The sequence below is a fragment of the Triplophysa rosa genome, linkage group LG12 (assembly GCF_024868665.1).
Source record: "Triplophysa rosa linkage group LG12, Trosa_1v2, whole genome shotgun sequence".
NCBI lineage: Eukaryota > Metazoa > Chordata > Actinopteri > Cypriniformes > Nemacheilidae > Triplophysa > Triplophysa rosa.
The window spans coordinates 23,839,866-23,859,369 of record NC_079901.1 but is presented as its reverse complement, the minus strand read 5'-3'; the positions used below and the strand labels follow the sequence as shown (position 1 = coordinate 23,859,369).

Sequence of the window (19,504 nt, the reverse complement as noted above, 5' to 3'; positions counted from 1 at the left end):
GGTAGGTGTAGGCGTTAGCTAATGTAATTTATTGTAATTATATGGCGATATTTTGCACCACTTCCGGCTGTAGCTCTATCCCTAGCAACAACCCTGTCTCAACGGCTCTGGCCACTACACTCTTCTGATTGGCTGCAGGAAAGACGGGGAGGGGACGAAGGGTATATTAACCGTCTCGTCTATGTCATGTCTTTTTTCGTTACGACACCAAAACATCTTCCTGAATGTTTATTTGTCAGATATTCATAATATTTTTAATGATTAATATTTAATTTTTACTCTTTCTGAAATGAGTTTTTGACCCTCATATGTGATTTTGCCCTTCAGGTTTACAGCAGTTTCGCAGTCAGTCTCAGCTTTATACGGAGCCCTTTTAGGGACATGATGGTGGAAAAAATATAAGAGGGAAGTTTTAAAAAGTTTTAAAACTTTTGCGTTCCCCCGAGAAACATTACGTTCCCTCGGAAAGATATGTGTGTTATCTCGCAAAACTTTTGCGTTCTCTTGCAAACATATTTGCGTGATCTCGCCAAACATTCTGAGAGTTCGGACAAACACTTCATGTTTAATGTCCCGCTGGCAGAGTTTGAGACTAGCTCCGTACATAAACATTGGTCTATAGTAGCAGATTCCCGGACCAATAACTCGTCAGCTAAACGTTCTTATAACACAAATGACACCTCATTCTATGTAACATAAACAATGACTTTAACTTAATTTTCCACAAATCGAGCCTTGTATTGATCTCAGGCGGGAGCCGGCTGAGACAAGACCGAAGGGATCGTCAGTAAAGTGCAAAACCCGAAGATCATTAGGCTACAAAAAATAGTCATTAACCTCAGTGCTACATACTGTAGTATAACTAAAACCAGTTTAATTCAGCAGGAGAGCATGAATGTGTAAACTGAATTTGGTGACACTACTAGTGTGTAACATTGAAGTTATTAATGACTTTTTGATTTTTGTAGTAAGGCTTTTCGGATTTACAGTCACTTTGCAGACGGTCCCTTCGGAATTGTCCATGTCGCCTGCTTATATAGGCTAATTATAAGTTTGTAAACATTCGGGATGCGCGCGCATCTTGGTTGCAGAAAACCCCGGAAGAGATAGCCTTCATAACGACTAGAGAATTACAAGGATACGGTATACAAAATAGTTAGACTTAGAAAGATTATAGAAAATCTTACCTGAAATAAAATAAACACAGATCCAGATGATTTCGTCAGTCCAGCATGTTCGTTTAATGTCTTGTTTTGCTTAAAATGGCATATTCAACAACGGTATTCCATAGGAAATAATACCATAATTTTTAACATTCCTATTCTGACATTCAACAACACAAAAACACGTTTTTGAAGGAATTGTCTCCTGCGTTTCACTCATTGCTGCTTTGTTTCCACTGTTTTTCTGCCACCAGTATGCGCGCGTAGCTGGCAGTGACGTAACCGTGACGTCGACTCCAAATTGGTCTATAGAGATCAATAATCTCATTTTGAGGAAGACTAGGTTGTAGATCCTTGTCTAAGGAATTGTGTTATTTGTGTTATAACAACGTTTAGCTCACGAGTTATTGGGAATCTACTATGAACCGCTCCATTGTTAATGTACGGAGCGGGACAACAGGACGTTTGAATGTTTTGCGAGATTACGCAAATGTTTTGCAAGAGAACGCAATATTTTCGGGTGAACGCAAAAGTTTTGCGAGATAACGTAAAAGCTTTATAAAATATTTTTCTCTTCCCTCTCATATTTTTTCCACCACCATGTCCCTAAAAGGGCTCCGTACCTTTAAAGCTTTTACAAGTGCAAACAGATTTAAGTTCGTTTGTAACGCTGAAAAACAAGTTAAAACAGCACTCCAGGCCTGGGAACAGCCGAGGAAGACTAATACCCTTAATTCCAGTGAATAATCAGACATGTCAATAAACCAACAAGATCTTAATAAATCTCCGTTTAATCAAATATATTTTTCTGACATGAATGCAGCTGTGGATATTTTACTTTCATGAATAGATGACAAAGACAATTTTGTGGGTTAGAAAGAAATTTATTTTCTCCTTAATTTTGTGGCCACGGAAATAAAACATGATAAATCAAAGTTATTTTTACATCTTTGTTTATACAGTAACACTTCAACTTTGACATCTTAAGTTGAATACATTGAGTGGATGACTAAGACTTCTTAAGATTTGGCAACATTGTGATACTGTAGAGGTTCTTGTTGTTTATGAATATATTTTCCCAGTATATCTCAAGGTGCTGTCAGATTTATTTTTAGCAAATGCTTCAAGTGATGCTGAGTTTAACTGAAATTGTGAATTCATGAACCATGGCTAGGTCTTCTTGAAATGAGTCCAAAATGTAAAAGTATAATGCAGTTGATTGATCATTGATCATTTAAATTCAGTTTCTGTTTCTAATGAATGCTATTATGGAAAACTTGACACATCTTTTGTTCATCTTGGCCACTTGCCTGGCGTTCTGTGAAGTGCAACAAATAATTTCCTGTAACAAACATTTTGAACTACCGTTTCACAAGCAGTGACAGTATACCTGAAAGAGAAATTAAGTTCATGTTGGGTTTCTAGTTTCTTGATTTGTCAACATGTCTTGACTATAAAAAACAACAAGTGTTATTTTACTCTTTTAATGCATGTCTAACAAGTGACGTATTCATCAATTGCATCATTGCAGATGTCACATGCTGGAACATTTTGTTTTACACAAATAACATATACAAATACCTGTCCTGAATACATTTTATTCATAAAATATTTGAGGTCAGGAAATGTACATATCGAATTATTTTTTCGCATGCACACACAATCAACTGTATTTGCTTATTAAAGTAAATGCGAGTAAAACGCAGACGCTTTTATCTTAAGTAATTCGGGTTGATGATAAAAATGGAGCTGCTGGTATCCAACATCAGTTTTAAAGTTTGCCATGTTGTCACCAGTCAAAAAAATATTAAAACAATTGCTAGACATGCACATATAATGTTATAAAGTGGACAGATTGGTCCAAAACTCACTGCTTTATTTGTCTAGACAAAGAGTATTACATTCATGACTTGAAAGATTTTGCCTGTTTAGAACAGTGTTGTTCCGGGCTCGTTTTCCTTTATTTGATTTTTGGCTGTTCGGTAACATCTGGCAGGGGGGCTGTTATTGGGAAAAAATTCCCCCCACACACCACAGCTCAACAGGTCAGGACACGTGTACCAGCTGATCATTTTCCAGCCAGGTTGAGTTAGATGCAGAGGTTCAGGTTCTTCTTGACAGACGTAATCCAGTGCCAGGTTTAGATCTGACAGACTTTCCTTCTGCAGCACATGGGTGTTCAATCTATGACATGACTATGAACCAGCGCCAAGAGGGGTCAGTGTCCTGGGGTCTTAGGGTCCAACAAAACCTCAGGTTAAAAGAAGAGCACTTGGATGCCTTTTGGCAAATATAGCACAAGTTGACAACTACAAGCCCTTGAGTTGACCAATAGGACCACAGGATTCTTGAATGCAAACTGATCGCTATGACCCCGGGATGGCCCCCGATGTAATGTTACACTCCCAAAACAGCTGTGATACGGCTCATGACTGACCACACACTTGACATATTTGTTCTTCATGTAATTCTCCCCAGAAATACTAAAATAAGTATAAAAGTAAATAAATGTGCAGAGGCATGGCTGATATATGTTTTATAAGTTAACTGGTCAAGATTATATCTGTCCTTGTGCTGGATGTTTTTCCCATCTTAATCCAATTGATAGAGACCTTGTAAGATTCTGCACATAAATTAATGCTAATGAATGGAGTAAATTGAATTGTGGGCCTGCAGCTGGTAGTTCTGGTTTATTATGGCAGGAAACGGACACAGGACTCATTCTCCATTACCTCCCACCTAAAAACACTCAGAAATGAGCACACTGTAAACCCCGATAAGTTAAGACAACTCAAAACATTTGTGGAACTTATTACCACAAAACTTTGATAACTCAATTCTTTTGAGTAAAGAACACTAAACACATAAGTATAGTAAACTCAAAATAATTCATTTTGAATAAACTTCATTTTTCATGTAGGCTACTTGAGTTTCACTTATCAATGTTGTCATGAAGGAACAACAGCCAATTACAGCTGTAGCATTACCAACGGAATGCCTTTAGATAAAATTTGACATGAGTCTGTTTTCCTCCTAAGCAAATGCTCTCGTCTGCACAATGGTGACCTCATTAAAATGACTAATGTCACAAAACTCTTTAAATAACAGAATAGAACAGAATACTAAAGCCTCCTCCCATTGTAATTTTGATATAAATGCATAAAATAACACTTTATTTCAAGATTTACGTCCATTATCCAGTCCACACAAAGCATGCTGGGAATCGTTCTGACGTCATTGGAAGATATAATTAAAACTTTTGAGTTAAGTGACTTATTATTTTTGTGTCCCTGGAACTCAAAATATCAAAATAGTTAAACACACTTAAAAGTTGTAAGATAAATGAACCTTTTCACAGTTTTGAGTACAGTTTGCTTATTTTTGATGAGCAGATTATACTGTTTGGGAATACAATGAGCACTAATGTAGCTTTTGGGGTAGATTTAATAGTGAAAATATATTGCACAACGAACAAACCAAAGTATCACAAATGAAAGTTGCATTTTTACTAAGAAGTTCCTCTTGTTTTTTTTAAATCATGCTTTGTGTTAAGACTATCAGTGAACCTTGTTCTCTTTTGGGGAAGTAAGAAACAGTGTAAGTCACAAGAAGCATTTCACAACTCAGGAAAGACAAACCTGCTGACGTCTGTCAGTGTGAACATCCATGCTTCTGAACAACTCAACTATATGATGCTACTCTGTCAAGTGCATGTACATTTAATACGAGTCTGTGTCTCTGCAATACTGCAGTCAAATAGTTTTTATATGACAGCCAAGCAATAGTTTTGCAATAGCATTTCTTTGTTTAAGGCCTCGTCTCTGCTCATGTGATAAAATAATCTGGTCTGGAGATTTGGCTTGCCAACTGTGAACAAAGCCATCTTTCCCCACTGAAATTCAGCAGTGTTTTCACACCAACACTATAACGGTGTAAAATAGATTCAACCCTGTTAACGCGGACAGTGTATTAGCCCAAAACATAAGATTTAAGGGGATACTTGAAAATCCTGTCATCATTTACTCACCCTCAAGTTGTTCCAAACCTTTTGGGTGGAGCATCCCGAAATATTTCATCCATTGTCGTGCGTTTTGAAACTTTGAATCATTGAATAATTTGAGTCTTGTTGATTCACTTGTTTTACCCAGCATGCGTAAATGTTAACATCATGATTTTTTTTACGGTGACCGTTTACGGTGCATTAAGGGGATATAGTTCACCCCAAATTATAAATAATAAAATATATTATTTACTCCCCTTCATGTCATTCTAAACATATATACATAAACATACATAAAATATATTTTGAAGAACGTTGGTAGCCAAACAACATCGGCCCCATTGACTTCCATTATTTGAGACGTTTCTCAGAATATCTTCGACTGTGTTCCACTTAAGTAAAAGTAATCCAGTTTTCTTAACAACATGACAGTGAATAAGTGACGTCAATTGTGTATCTTAACTATCCCTTAAAGCCAAACGAACTTGTCTGAGCTGACAGTGTAATGCAATGAAATGAAACATTTATTTCATACTCCATTTCCAATTTAACCGACCTGGCAGAAATCTTCATCACTGTACGTAACATGACGTGTCAAAGACGAACAACATTTTTGGAAAGATTTTAATAGTTATTGAATGTTCTACATCTTACAGTAAATATTATACAATTACAAACTTGGCTTAATTATGTCACAGAGATCACTAACTGATCTTCCAAAACAAAAACAAAACAATAAAAAACCCATTATAATAAAAACAGAATTACACTTCATTTCACAAGTCTAATGTGGGTCTCCTTGCTCAAATGAATGAAAGACACGGCCTGGACCGCGCTGGCGCTCTGACCCGCATGAGATCTCACCGGTGCCAGAACCGTGATGTGGTGCCTGACACGTCGTGTGGGCCGAGACGTCTTTCACTCTCACTGAAGGGAGATCAATTCTGGAAGACTTTCCCCTTTTTGCTTTACATTTAGAATGCAAACAACAAGTCTTGCACGGGTGAAACGTAAAACAAAGTCACCCTAAACAACAGTGTTCTTCTATCATGGACAATGATGGGGGCGTTTTAGCAAGAGAAACCAGTGCCTCAATGAATGTGGAAATATCTCGACATACTGGTGACGTGACTGAGATCGCCGGAGCTAAAGATGAAATGTATTAATTGGATAAACCCCTTGAGATGCACCATCTCGTGTTCAAGGGGGTCCTGGTACATAGGTGTCTCAAAGAATAACCCGCTGCATGCGTCACGGGCGCTAGTAAACAATCGTTTGATCGATGCCCTGAAATGAAACAACAGAACAGTGCATGGGTTCACAAAATCAACGAGATCTAAAACAATCGGAGGACAAGAAACCGAATGCTCACGCCGACGCCAGAGCGAATCGCAACTCTCAGGTTCACATTAGACAGATCAATCTATTTTAGCAAGGACAAACATCTAAAGCCCCCCACAAAAATAATGACTGATAAGCATGGTATTGGAAAAAGAACAGCCGTGTCATCATTTACTTGCCCTCACAACGCCACAAATCTGACGTTTCAACTTCCAATGCCACGTTATTGCGTGGCCACAGAGGACGGGCGTTTATATCCCTCTTCGAAGAAAGAAAGAGTTTTGGAACGATATGAGCTTGACTGAAGTATGCGATGATGATCCTGCGTTGTGCATTCCAGTAGCTGCGACAAAACTCATTTTCAGACAAAGTTCAAAGAAAACCTTAAATCTCAGACGGCTGACCTCCGCCGATCCCATTTCAACAGAACGAGGAAGAGAAAGACAGAATGTGGAAATGAATGAAGAGGAAACCCTTTGAAGACTTGTGCTCTGAAATGCCTCTCAACCACATGAACCGTAATTCACTCCACTCCAGATCAACTATGAAGATCTCCTATTTTAAGAAAAAATTAACATCAATCATTAATTAAAACTTTAAATAACACTTACGTAAAAAGCGCCTAAATTACAGAGTGGATGGTGAAATCCTTTCGTCCTGAACGAATCGTCTGTGATATCTCTAAGCTTTGAGTTTAGAGGTCTCAGGTTTGTGTTTCGGACCGCTGAATGTTTACTTATGTCGGCTATCGTGATCAGTTGCATCCATCGGTCACGATGTTGCCCCAAAAAAACCCCTAGAAAATGCATCTTACTGCTTGCTGTAATACTGTTTAAAGACTAAAGGGAAAGAGTCTGGTCAAATAATTTTAGGATTTTAATCCTTTTATCAACCAATCAATTTGGAACTTTGTGAAACAAAAACCTGGCGTTTTATCCAACTAGCGCAGGCCAAAAATATTCATCATTTTTAAAGGCCAATAAATGATTAAAAGTTCCTAATGTGGTAAAGTTACAGCAATATTCTGCTATGAATCTCACAAAACATTTCAAGACCACACCAAAGTCACATTTTACCCCCAAATCAACAGGAAGAAAAATTTAGATTTTGCGTAAAAGGTTTCGTTTTAAAACCAGTAATGAGAATTCTCCCCCAATTCTCATTACTGTAACGCAAGAATGATTAAAATATTATAATATGTATTTTTACTTCATGGTACTATTTATCGACTTACAAAAGAATTACAATACAGTATTTGTTTACTGTAATGAAGTAAAGAATGACGTCTATAAAGTAAAACATCCAGCTGCATCGATGTAATAAAAATGTAAAGTTGGAAATGAGCTCTTCTTTTGATTTTGGGCTCAAACGTGACCTTGACGTATTCGGGCTTTTACCTACAAGGAAACATCGAAGGGAATGTGTGATTCACGTATTATTCGAAGCAATCCGTAAGCTGCGATTGGACATGATGCAACCATGCTTAGCGAGGGCACAGTTTCCATCCCATGACACGATACTGCATTCAAACGCATGACACATGCATTACTAGACTTCATTACTTTCACATAAGACCAGAGGATCGCTTCTCCCCCCCTTGCGCTTTACTATATCGAAATAGTGGTTCATTAGCCAACGAAAACGACAACGAAAGAGTGATACTGTTTTTTCTTTGTACTGACGATAAGATTACTTCCAGAGACATACCAAGACTAATGGTTTCTAGAGTAAATGCTTGTTTTTCTTAATTACATCATTAAATATGAGAGTGTACCGTATAATTGGTTATTAAGTTACGTCTATTTGTCAATGTGCAATGCATCAGTATAACATCTCATAGAATACTTGACATGTCACTTCTGAATACACGATTCATGGATACAGGCGAGGCCTCGGATAGGAACTCAAAATTCTCTCTGTTCTCGCTCTAAAATGCTGTAAATTACAATTTAAAAAGCCGCTCGAGCAGGCCGTTCTCATTATTGCATTGATCAACCGCGCTTCTACGCTTAAAATCTGCGCAACTAAAGGCGTACAGACCCAAGAATTCACAGAGGGGTTAGATTCCACCCACCCTAGACCCAGAGCAGGTTCGTGTTTTTTTTAACCGCTCCTCTTATTTTTTTGTTGCTTTTAGTGCCATCTACGTCGCGTTAAAATCCCTTTGAATCCTGGATGCAATCCTTACGGTCAAGTCAAGAGTAGTGTCCATCCTATCCGGCCTCAAAGTTGGCACACGTCGATCAGTTTCGATGCCACCGTGATGGCATCGCACCCGGAGGCTCCAGCTAAGTGCCACCGATACATTTCCCCCCCTCAATATTCCCCCGTGACGCCGCTTTCCCTGCGAGAGCACCCGTGCGCACATTTATATAGATCGAATATACACGTTATAGTTCAGAAGCTTACGCTATCCGGACACATAAGCTAAGAAAGTAACCGGCTCACTCAAACGTTCTCTATTTAGTGAATAACTAAGATTACTGTATGCACTCGATATCCTAATGAAGGTTAAACCACGTTTGCACAGGCCTACTAATGATATAATTCCTTACAAATCTACAGGAACAGCTACAAGCTGGAAGACACCCTTGTTTTCAATGACCAAAATCAGGGAAATCTGACCAAATTAAATGTCCTTAGAAAATCAAAAGGACGTTCCGTGAAGGGAACGGGGAAGGCCGAAACCAAAGGTCGCTGTAAATAAACAAAAACGAAAAAACAACCCTGCGCTAATATCTAAAGGTTATCAAATTTGGCAGCATAATCGAGTGAATGATCCGAGTGGTGCTGATATTGCGTCGGTACATTCCTACACACCGGCGGTTACACAGAACACAAAAAAGAGGAAACGCTCGAAGAGGCGTGATTGGTCGAAATCATTCTGGAGCTCTTACAGAAGTGACTGTGGAACACTGAAAATGAAGAGGAAAAAAAACCTAATGCAAGAACGTCATCCCAAGAAAATAAGAACTTAAATAAAAGATAAAAAAGCAGCTTTTACAAAAACACATAAGAATGCATAAAGTGACCCTTGCACTTTTTCTCTTTTGTTCTTGCAAACAGACGTGGCGCCTCACTGTTGAGCACAGAGCGCCGATGTAAGACTTTAGTAGTTGCATACAATGTTTGACTCCAGATCTGCCATGAGAGAGAGAGAGAGAGAGAGAGAGAGAGAGAGAGAGAGAGAGAGAGAGAGAGATGAGAATTCAGTGACTTTAAACTGGGTGGGTGGAGCAGAAGTGTCACGTGGGAGGGGACTCACATGATTGGCAGGTGGGCTCTACCAGTGAGGTGGCACATAGCTGTACCCGGGTGTCCCTTGGGGTCGGTACGTTGGCACGGTGACGGGGTGTGCTCCGATTTGAGTGTGCTGAGGGGTGGTCAGCAAGGTCCCTGAATCGAAGAAAATTCATTTTAAAATACGCTTTCTTTCGTTTGGACATTTTTTTAGACACAAACAGTTTCTGCACATACCAGCGGACATGGCCATCGTCGTCCCAGCCACCATGCCCATGGCCATCCCGTTTGAGCGCTGATTGGGTACGGGAGCCTGGTAGATGGCGGAGGGGATGCTGTTGGGCTGGACCACGGTGGTGTGGTGGATGACATGAGGCTGGGCCGCATACACCGGCTGTGTGTAGTAAGCACCCTAAAGAGAAGACACGACACGAATTGTGCACATAAAGGCCAGAAGTGTGAATGAGGAAAGTCACCGGTGTTGATTTTGCTTGTTGGAGTTAGGACAGAGTCTTCTTACCTGAGCATAGAGGTTCTGCTGGGGGTAGGCACTTCTAATGGGGTACATAGCCGTTTGGTAAGGGTTAGGGGACGGGGAGTAGGGAGGGGGGGCTCCATTGGTCTGAGTAGGGGGCACTTTATAAGGCGTTCCTGCAGTATATCCTGAGAGAAACAGAAAGAGAGAGAGGGAAGGCATTAGGTACAAAAAGTTCTCTAAATTAGTATTTTTTTTCGTATCTCAATTTTTCTGTTACTGTGTATTTATGTATATACTGTACTGTAGAGTACGGTGGCCGCTAGGTGTCACCGCGCTGCCATGGAAGAAAACACGTGCAAATAGAAAAAACACCAGTAAATTTAGAAAGCATCTTCATTTGTTTGGCAACACATGCCCTGCGATTCTCGCAACACAAACAAATACAGAAACGCGCTGCAAGTGGCACAAACGACAACGTAAGTGTTTTAGGGGGACTCGAAAAACTGATGCACCATGGCTGGGACGCGCCTCATTTCACTGTGGCCATATTCGTAGGTGGAGTTATCAACAAAGAACTTATATTGGGTTCAATTTATTTGTTGCTGATCACGTTAAATGTACTTAATAATTGATTAAACAATATGAAACTTTTAAACGTTTAATTGTTCAAATCGACCGGCTAATAATATCCAAAGGGCTATGGAAACGTATGTTAAAATAAACAAGCAAATGATCAACAACAAAAAGTATAGAATATGGACACAGGCTGCTTGGAAGTTGACTTCGCTGACAATAATCGCTTGCAGGAATGCCCTGCAACGTCATCATAGAAAGGCAACGGCAGGGTTGCGCAGATTATGATATAACATAAATAAATATTATAATGTGTTTTACTTTTAAATTAAAAAAATATATAATTTTTTCAATAAAATCATATTCGAATATTCGATTATTTCAATTAAGTTAATAAAGACGTCAAATGGCGTTTTTATTTAGTCGCAATTTCACATCAAGCTTAAAAGTTATAATTAAATAGCCTATTCATAACGCACTAATATTTTATCCTGTATATTTATTTTTTTGAAGTGGAAAAGATTTTGGCAACTTTGGAAATGCGGACCAAACGCATAAAACAGACCGTACAAAAACGTACAAAACAGAATGTATATTGACAGTCTGTGGTATCAGGTTATCTTGTGTATTTTGTTTACATGTTCTTGATAAGAAAATAAGCATAAAGGCCTATTATACTCTGTAAAGTCTGTTCCTCAGTCGGTTACAGTAGATTAAAGGCTAACAGCAAAGACGACGCGCTGTTCTTCGTTTGCCCGGTAACAATAGCCGGGAATATCTCTTTATCATTTAGAATGTTGATAATAACTAAAATAAAATAAAACAGGCTTGATTCCTCCTTGCCGACTGTATGGGTTAAGATCCTAAAAATGCCCCGCAAGAAAGACGGAGCCATTTGCCTGTTTTCCCGTTTATTATGTGACCGTCATCTGAGGAAGATATTTAGTAATTCTACTGATCACTGCCGCATATAAATGTTGTTCTCTTTGTCATTTCATTGTCAGTGTCTGTCTTATTTATCTCTACATTGTATAAATAAATAAAATCAACTAAGGTAAAAGGAACTACAGTGCGTTTTAATACGAAAAAACATCTGTGAAACTTCAACTAGAAATTTATTTACAGGCTATAACTTGAAGGCGACAAGTAAGCCCATCAAAGTTCTTAGGAGGAAAATATTATTTTGTTGCTGTGAAATGTACATTTCTAATTTTTTTAAGCTTAAATTAGCATTAAATTGATGTATCTTTAACAAACGAACATGAATTTACAAAGAACAACCGCTCTTAAGTTATAATAATAACTTATTTAATTATTTAATATTATGTTGATATTTTTATACCGAATGTATTATCTTAGTGAATTCTGTGGCTCACCAGTTTACTCTTTTTTTTTTTTATCATTTTGATGTGAGCAGAGCATAACGCGATCCAGGCTGTGTAAATTTAAAATATTTAAATTAACTTGTGATCTGAGTGAACAAAGACAGGAACATAGCTACAAATATTTTTTTAAATGTGTATTATAAATGAATTCAAGATGAAGCGAAGAAGTGTTAAATAAGAAAGAGCATTAGTGTCTCCTGAAGTAAACGCTGAAGTAATAGCGTTTTTAAATTGTCAAATAATTATTGCAGATTGAATATTGGAATAGCCGTGAACACCCCTATAATATACAGGTAACACGCATATACTGTATATATATATATATATACTGTATATATATATATATATATATAATCAATATAATTATAACTTTTCTTTATGCTTGTATTTATTTGACTGCTGCAGCTTTGACTATTAACATATGTGAAGTTCTAGCAATGTGAAGATGTATTGTGTGGGTTTCATCTCCTGCGCTTTTATTCCCATATGTGCAGCCATATACAGGTACAGTACATTTCTAAAATAATAAAAAAGAATGTCTGACTCTTACAACTTTAACATTAGTTTGTATGATGATAGCTAAATAAATGAATATTCACACGCATGTGTAAAGTCTTTTATTTGCATAATAAACTAGAAATACAAATATTTCATCATCTTGAATGTGATATAATAACAATGCTGCAAAAAGTAAAATAACAGATTTATGTGAAACAAATCATAGGATTAAAGATCATTTAAAATAATGAAATAAACTTTCACTACGTACAAAACGCATATGTTTTTCTCACTTGTGATGCGGCGCAGTTAGGTGGTTTTCCCTCTCCACTTCCAGCGAAGTGATGTCAATGTTCCCTTATTCCCTACACCGTTCACAGTGCCCTTCGAACGGAACATGTTTGCTCACTTCGGATTGGAATCCCACTTAAGATGGCAGAACACCCTGTGAAGTCTACTATGCAGTCCACAGTCAGTGAAATGACGTGCGTCTTAGCCATGGTGCATCAGTTTTGGATTCCCCGGGAAACACTTCCGTTGTCGTCTGTGCCACTTGCAGCGCTATTCTGTATTTTGTGTTGCGAGAATTTGCAGCGCGTTTCTGTGTTTGTTTGTGTTGCGAGAATTGCAGGGCATGTCTCGCCAAACTAATGAAGATGCTTTCTGAATTTTTTGTTCTTTTTTTACTTGCACGTGTTTTTTTCCATTGCAGCGCGGTGACACCTAGCGGCCACCGTAGTAGAGCACCTGAAACCACAACAAAATCATTCTGATTCCAGCGCTTACGTCATATTTAAAAACAATCATTCACACAGGTCTGTGTGCTGAGTGTCGCCACCTTCTGGTGAGCAATGGCAAAACACCCACCGATTTTAAGCAGTCTGTAATTAAACTCAATTCCACATAAGAGTGACGGAAAAAAACACCAGTTATGATCCAAAGCAGATATGAAATACAAACACACACACACCCATTCAGAATATCATACATCAAACACAAGCACGCTCTCTCTCTCTCTCTCTCCACCACACACCATCTGTCAGGCCTTTTTATTGGCCCTTGGTTTATTGGAGTATTGCTCACGACATGCAGTTAAAGACACGCAGGAATTTGGCTTGAGCTGAGAGTTTTGAGGGAGATAAGAACATACTGCACTGTATACAATTTAAACACGCCGATAAAATTTCTACACCCTGAAGATCAGTTGCTAGATGCAAAACAAACCACCAATTTCAATGGCACTAATCTAACGAAAGCATTCCTGTATAAAACACCACCACGGCTCTTTTACAGTACACTACCGCTCCACCCAAAACCTTACCACACCTCAACATACTTGAACTATAGTAACTACAAGTCTTGTTTTTATTTGTAGCGAAACAACGAGTAACCACACATTTACTACAATCTCATCACAACAACCACAGTTTAACCATGGTAAAAACATGGTTGCTGTACTTTTACTATAGTAAAACCACGCTTAATTTAGTTGGCCATGGACAGAAAACATCTAATTTCAGATTCCAGTATGCAATGTGAGATAAGCGCTCGGTTCCAAACTCCAAAACCCATTTTAAGGCACACTCACGACATAAAGGCTTTCACGGGGAGTCAGCGAAAAAGAAGGCAATCCCAGAATGCACTGCAACAAACCCGGACCACATGCGCAATAATGCTAAACTTGGTTTTGGAACAGAGATTTCCTTGCAGAGCTGTGCAATATGGACGGAGCGCGAGTGTCTTTCAGTCGGTGTTGATGTGTGTTGTGTGTTGTATAGCGCATCAGGTGAACACACAGCAGTTACAGTAGAGTATAGTAATCATATTTACTGAATGCAGTAGATGATGCCTGGTACTGCCTGCTCTCTGAGCCAGCGTCCACAGCCAGGTCATAGGAGCTTTCTGCGGGCCCCGGGGCCGATGCCGTCTGGGGCCAGGCCTGCTTCACCAGCAGAACTGTCCCAAACAAACACAACAACACAAGAAGGGTTACACACATACTTCAGCTCTGCCTCCCCACATCAATCTCCGGAACCGCCCGAGAACCCAGCGCACGCGATCCACAGCCCTAAAATCACTCGCAATACCTTCCTAGTGAACACACGAACACATCCCCTATGTATAGAAAAACTTTCAATAGATCAGGGGTGTCAAAACCACAACCCAGGTGTCATTAAAGGAAACAGGTTTATATAGAATAAATGTATAACATGCTGTTTTCATTGAACTCATTTAATATGTTGAATGTTATATCTTGTAAAGCAATAAAACGTCTTAAATCTGATCGTCATATCGCACTACGAAAACAAATGTCCGCCTACAGACAATTTCTTAGAGGGTTAGCATCATTAATGTACAAAATTGCAATGACGCCATGTATTCTATATATTTTATAATTGTACAATCCTGCTTTCTGTGCCGTCTGCTCTAACATTTATTTTCTGTCAAGATGCTTTTCAACCATGCAAATTGTAAAAAGCACTACAGAAATACAGCCGCGGAGACCATTTCAGAGACCGTTTTTATGATTTTAAAATGTACCGTGTATTTATCTAGGTATGTATTAAGGTAAAATGATCGTTTTTGTTTATCCCAATTTGAAATCAAAATATCGTTTCTATTTGCATTTATTTCAGAAAATGAAAACTGGAGAAACAGGAAAAGATGCTCTGTGCTTTTCCAGACCTCACATACAGCAAACAAAACAAGTTCAGATTCACTTTTAAGCGATACAACAGTCATATTTCTACACGTATTAAGGAAAAACAAAAATGTATTTTTATCAAAGTTTTCATGCGTCTTGTCATGCTGTCAGTCTTCACATTGCTGTTGGACAAACGCTCCTGAGGTTTGGTTTTGTTGAAATTCAACAGACGCTGGACTGAAATGGCCACAATACATCTAGAAATGCTGATTCTCTTAATTTTTTTCCACGGCTGTGAAGTTCAATAGAATTTCTTTAGTCGCCTAAAACGCGTGTCAGGCTGAAACTGAACCAGAGGGGTTTGTGAGATAAACCATATCTGATGCACCAAATAAGTATAAAGCCAAATTATGTGTAAATGTTCTCCATTCGCTCTGACCTGCTAATTTAACAACGAAATGAAAATATCCGAGGCTGTGGCTTTTATTCTATACATTCATCAAAACAGATTCCAGTAAGATTATAGTATAGTAACTCTACTGTAAATACTTCAGCCATTTCACAAACGAACAAAGAGTAAGAGTGCTGGTGCAATGTCACATTACAGCCAGCAGGAGGCGGATGAGAGATTCCCCAACACAAGAGCAACAAACAAAGACAACGGCTGGATTCACACCATGGTGTACACAATAAAAACACAGAGTGCTGCAAAAACACATCGCATGTGACAACAGTGCAGTTTGCGTGCACACTCAATGGTGTAATATACGTGCACATGATTCTGCCGATACTGCTAAAAGAAGAATGGTCAGATAGCTTTTGAGATGCATTTTTACTATAAAGAATAAGAAGAGATTCTTCAGCACGTTTTAAGGAACGTACTTAAAAAGCACGAGGTCTGTTTTGAAAAGCAACACAAGCCAACTGAGAAATGATTACATCGTGTTCCTGGCGGCCAAACCTACTGGCCAAAGTGCTGACTGATAGAGATCATGTCCAGACAAGCCATCATCCAAACCCATCTTAAAAAAATATGGCACAGACTGAAACTCTTTGTCAAGGCAAAACACAAACCCCATTCAAGCTAGAAGGCCTTAACAGCAAATAAATCCATTTTAAAGATAACATCCAAGCACGGACAAGATGAAACTATGCAACCATCTGTTCAGGGCCGAAGATGACAATGAGATCCATAAAGAGACAGCGCAAACAAATTTCAGTTTCTGTAAAACACGTTCACATAAAGTTGAGTAAAAGAACACCCTTTTAACACCGAACAAGCGGGAACCTTCAAATGACTCCAAGCGTTCCTCTATATTACACAGAAATACACCTGAACACAGCTTCTAAACGTCATCATCGACCACACTTCACTGCATTATAAGAGCTTCTATGGTTTACATGTGTGATCATTTCAACAAACAAAACTAGTCGCCACACATGCACAACACAAGGTATTTTTCACCCGAAAATGTCAATTGTGTCTTTATTTACTCACCCTCGAGTTGTTCCAAATCTGTGTGCATTTCTTTGTTCAGATTAACAAGGAGAAAGATATTTGGAAGAATGCTTGTAACCAAACAGTTGTTGGACCCCATTGACTACCATAGTAAGAATTGGAAATGACAATGGTAATCAATGGTGCCCCAGAACTGTTTGCTGTCCTACATTCTTCAAAATATCTTCTTCTGCAATTTTACCTACTATGGTAGTCAATGAACTGTTTGGTTACAAGCAATCTTCCAAATATCTTTCTCTGCGTTCATCAGAACAAAGAAATTTAGATTTGGAACAACTTGAGGGTGATTAAATGAAGACAGAACGGTTTCTTTAAATCGTTTAATTGTTCAATACAGGCCAAGCAGATTGTGCAGATCTTATACTGTATATATGAAGAAGCTAACAACTGCACCTGAATGATAGAAACATGACTAGCTATCATGTTTCTATCATGTGTTCACATGCGTGCTTACTGTGAGTGGACCACAAACTTACCTGCTGTAAAAATAAATGCAATATAATATACATATTTAAACGATTAGATGCAAAGGAGATAGGGGTTCAGAAAGCACGTGTACACACCTTGCGGGTATCCCGGGTTGCCCGTCTGATACAGGTTGGCTGTGTAGGCTGGAGCGGTCGTCGGATAACCTCCAGGATAACCTGAAAACATGACATAAATGAGTTTAGCAACACTGCATTTTCAATATGTTTACAAAAAAGATGCTCATGTCATCGGCCGAGTCGAGCCGGTCTGGATGCGCTCCAGGGAAATGCACGAGTTGTCAGACGTGCAGGGCATCATGGGAAGGGACAGATCAGCAACAGTCCACACAGCTCAATGCATTTAAACAACACCTCTGATCACAGCCGGACCGACTGAAGCTTGTTCATTTTTCTGCCTGACGGTGTGTTTTAACACATTTTGTCATCTACTCACGCACGTTGCTTGATAAATTACTTTTGTGCAACTGTACGTGAACAATGAGAATCGAATACAACCTGACTTATACGACCACATCTTCATAAGATATCAATTGTTGAGATAGTAAAAATAACAAGCAAACAAATGTAAAACACACTGGAGTTCCACCAAACCATTTATGAGATTTTTAACAAATGTCTAAAAATTGCCCTCATAAACGGCAGAACAATATTATTACTAATATGGGACACTCTTGTTTTTTAACTCATCGGTCAAAATGAAATAAATGTTATCATTATATTAAATAGAATCCACTCTTTTTCAAATGACTGTGTGTGCATTTCTGGACCACCTGCAAATATATCATGAACCACTAGGGGTCTGTAAAGAGAGCAGCATTCTTTCAGTACACTCATCATCTGTATCCCTCCTCCATCTCAGCATCTCTCAGTGCAACGACCTGAAAACTCATCCATCCGTTCATCTGTCCTCACAAAGTCTTAAAAGACGCTCGTTCCACCTGCATGTGCGCTGACCCTCAACACTTCTTAAAAAAAGAATATATCCATTAAACTGTTTCCTGTGTTTATGTGTTACGAACCATCATCCTCTCACACTGTCTCTATTTCTGGATGTCAGAATGTTGTTAAGAAACGACGTGCTGTTTTCTCCATTAGTAAATATCAGGTCTGTGAACTTTGATGATCCCCACACATAGAAAAAGAGATCTTTTCTATCGGCTGCTTCTCCTAGACATCAATGAGATCCCATTGAGAGCACTGTTGGAAAATCTAGCTTATATATTTGGTCTAAATGGTGATGAACCACCATCTCGCACCAGCAGCTAAAAACCAGCTCTCATCTTCCGACGCACTGGATTTTTCCATCAAGAAACATCTCACATCTCCAGCTTTTCAGAATTGTGACAATTTGTCAGATTTGGCAAAACAATAAAATCCGCTATATAACGTCAAACACTTGACATAATCTAAACTATGCTAGTCACATAATACGCATATTAAGATCTATACTGTTTTCTTATTGGTCTGTTTTTATAGTCACCTAAAAGATGTCAAAACTAAATCAACCACGAGCACCATTACATCCTCTGAACTACGAAAGAGAAACCACTGAGCAATAAAATCTGGGCAATGAGATGAGAGAAACAAGAATGAAAGAGACAGAGAGTTGCTGTGTAAACACACTATATTGACAGAGAATCCCACATTGAATACGAGCTCACGGTTGCCATGACAGCAGACAAACACCTGCTAGGACTGACACACACAAACATGGATAACAACACACAGATGCAAGACATCTGAAATAATGAACATTTACACACAACATGAAATAAATGAGGCAGAATATACGTTTACTGTGTAAAGACTTGCCAGAATAATTTGTAAACACATACCCGTGTATGCCATATTCTTCGGGTTTCCGTACGGGGTTCCCGGTTGCACTGGACTGTACACCGGGTTCATGTTGGAAGACAGCCTGTTTTTACTGCGAGAGAGAGAGAGAGTGAGAGAGAGAGTGAGTGAGAGAGAGAGAGAGGGTGAGAGAGAGAGTGAGTGAGAGAGAGTGAGAGGGTGAGAGAGAGAGTGAGTGAGAGAGAGTGAGAGGGTGAGAGTGAGTGAGTGAGTGAGAGAGAGAGAGAGAAGAGAGAGAGAGTGAGAGAGGGTGAGAGAGAGAGTGAGAGAGAGAGAGTGAGTGAGTGAGTGAGTGAGTGAGTGAGAGAGAGAGAGAGAGAG

At 38.9% G+C, this 19,504-nt stretch overlaps 1 protein-coding gene across 2 annotated transcripts in view; it reads right to left on the bottom strand.

Annotated features, from left to right (window-relative positions):
- Window positions 1-5,770: 5,770 nt before the first annotated feature.
- The window catches only part of fam168a (family with sequence similarity 168 member A), a 49,951-nt gene continuing 36,217 nt past the window's right edge, over window positions 5,771-19,504 (bottom strand). The window contains exons 2-8 of one of the 2 annotated variants that reach the window (XM_057347497.1): window positions 19,165-19,256; window positions 17,405-17,485; window positions 14,509-14,634; window positions 10,265-10,407; window positions 9,982-10,156; window positions 9,770-9,900; window positions 5,771-9,645 (exon numbers count right to left, since the gene is read on the bottom strand). In XM_057347497.1, the coding sequence (XP_057203480.1) occupies window positions 9,788-9,900; window positions 9,982-10,156; window positions 10,265-10,407; window positions 14,509-14,634; window positions 17,405-17,485; window positions 19,165-19,234 (708 nt within the window). In that variant the 5' untranslated portion in view covers window positions 19,235-19,256 and the 3' untranslated portion in view covers window positions 5,771-9,645; window positions 9,770-9,787. The remainder of the gene's footprint in view (window positions 9,646-9,769; window positions 9,901-9,981; window positions 10,157-10,264; window positions 10,408-14,508; window positions 14,635-17,404; window positions 17,486-19,164; window positions 19,257-19,504) is intronic. The other variant, XM_057347498.1, reaches the window with a different exon arrangement.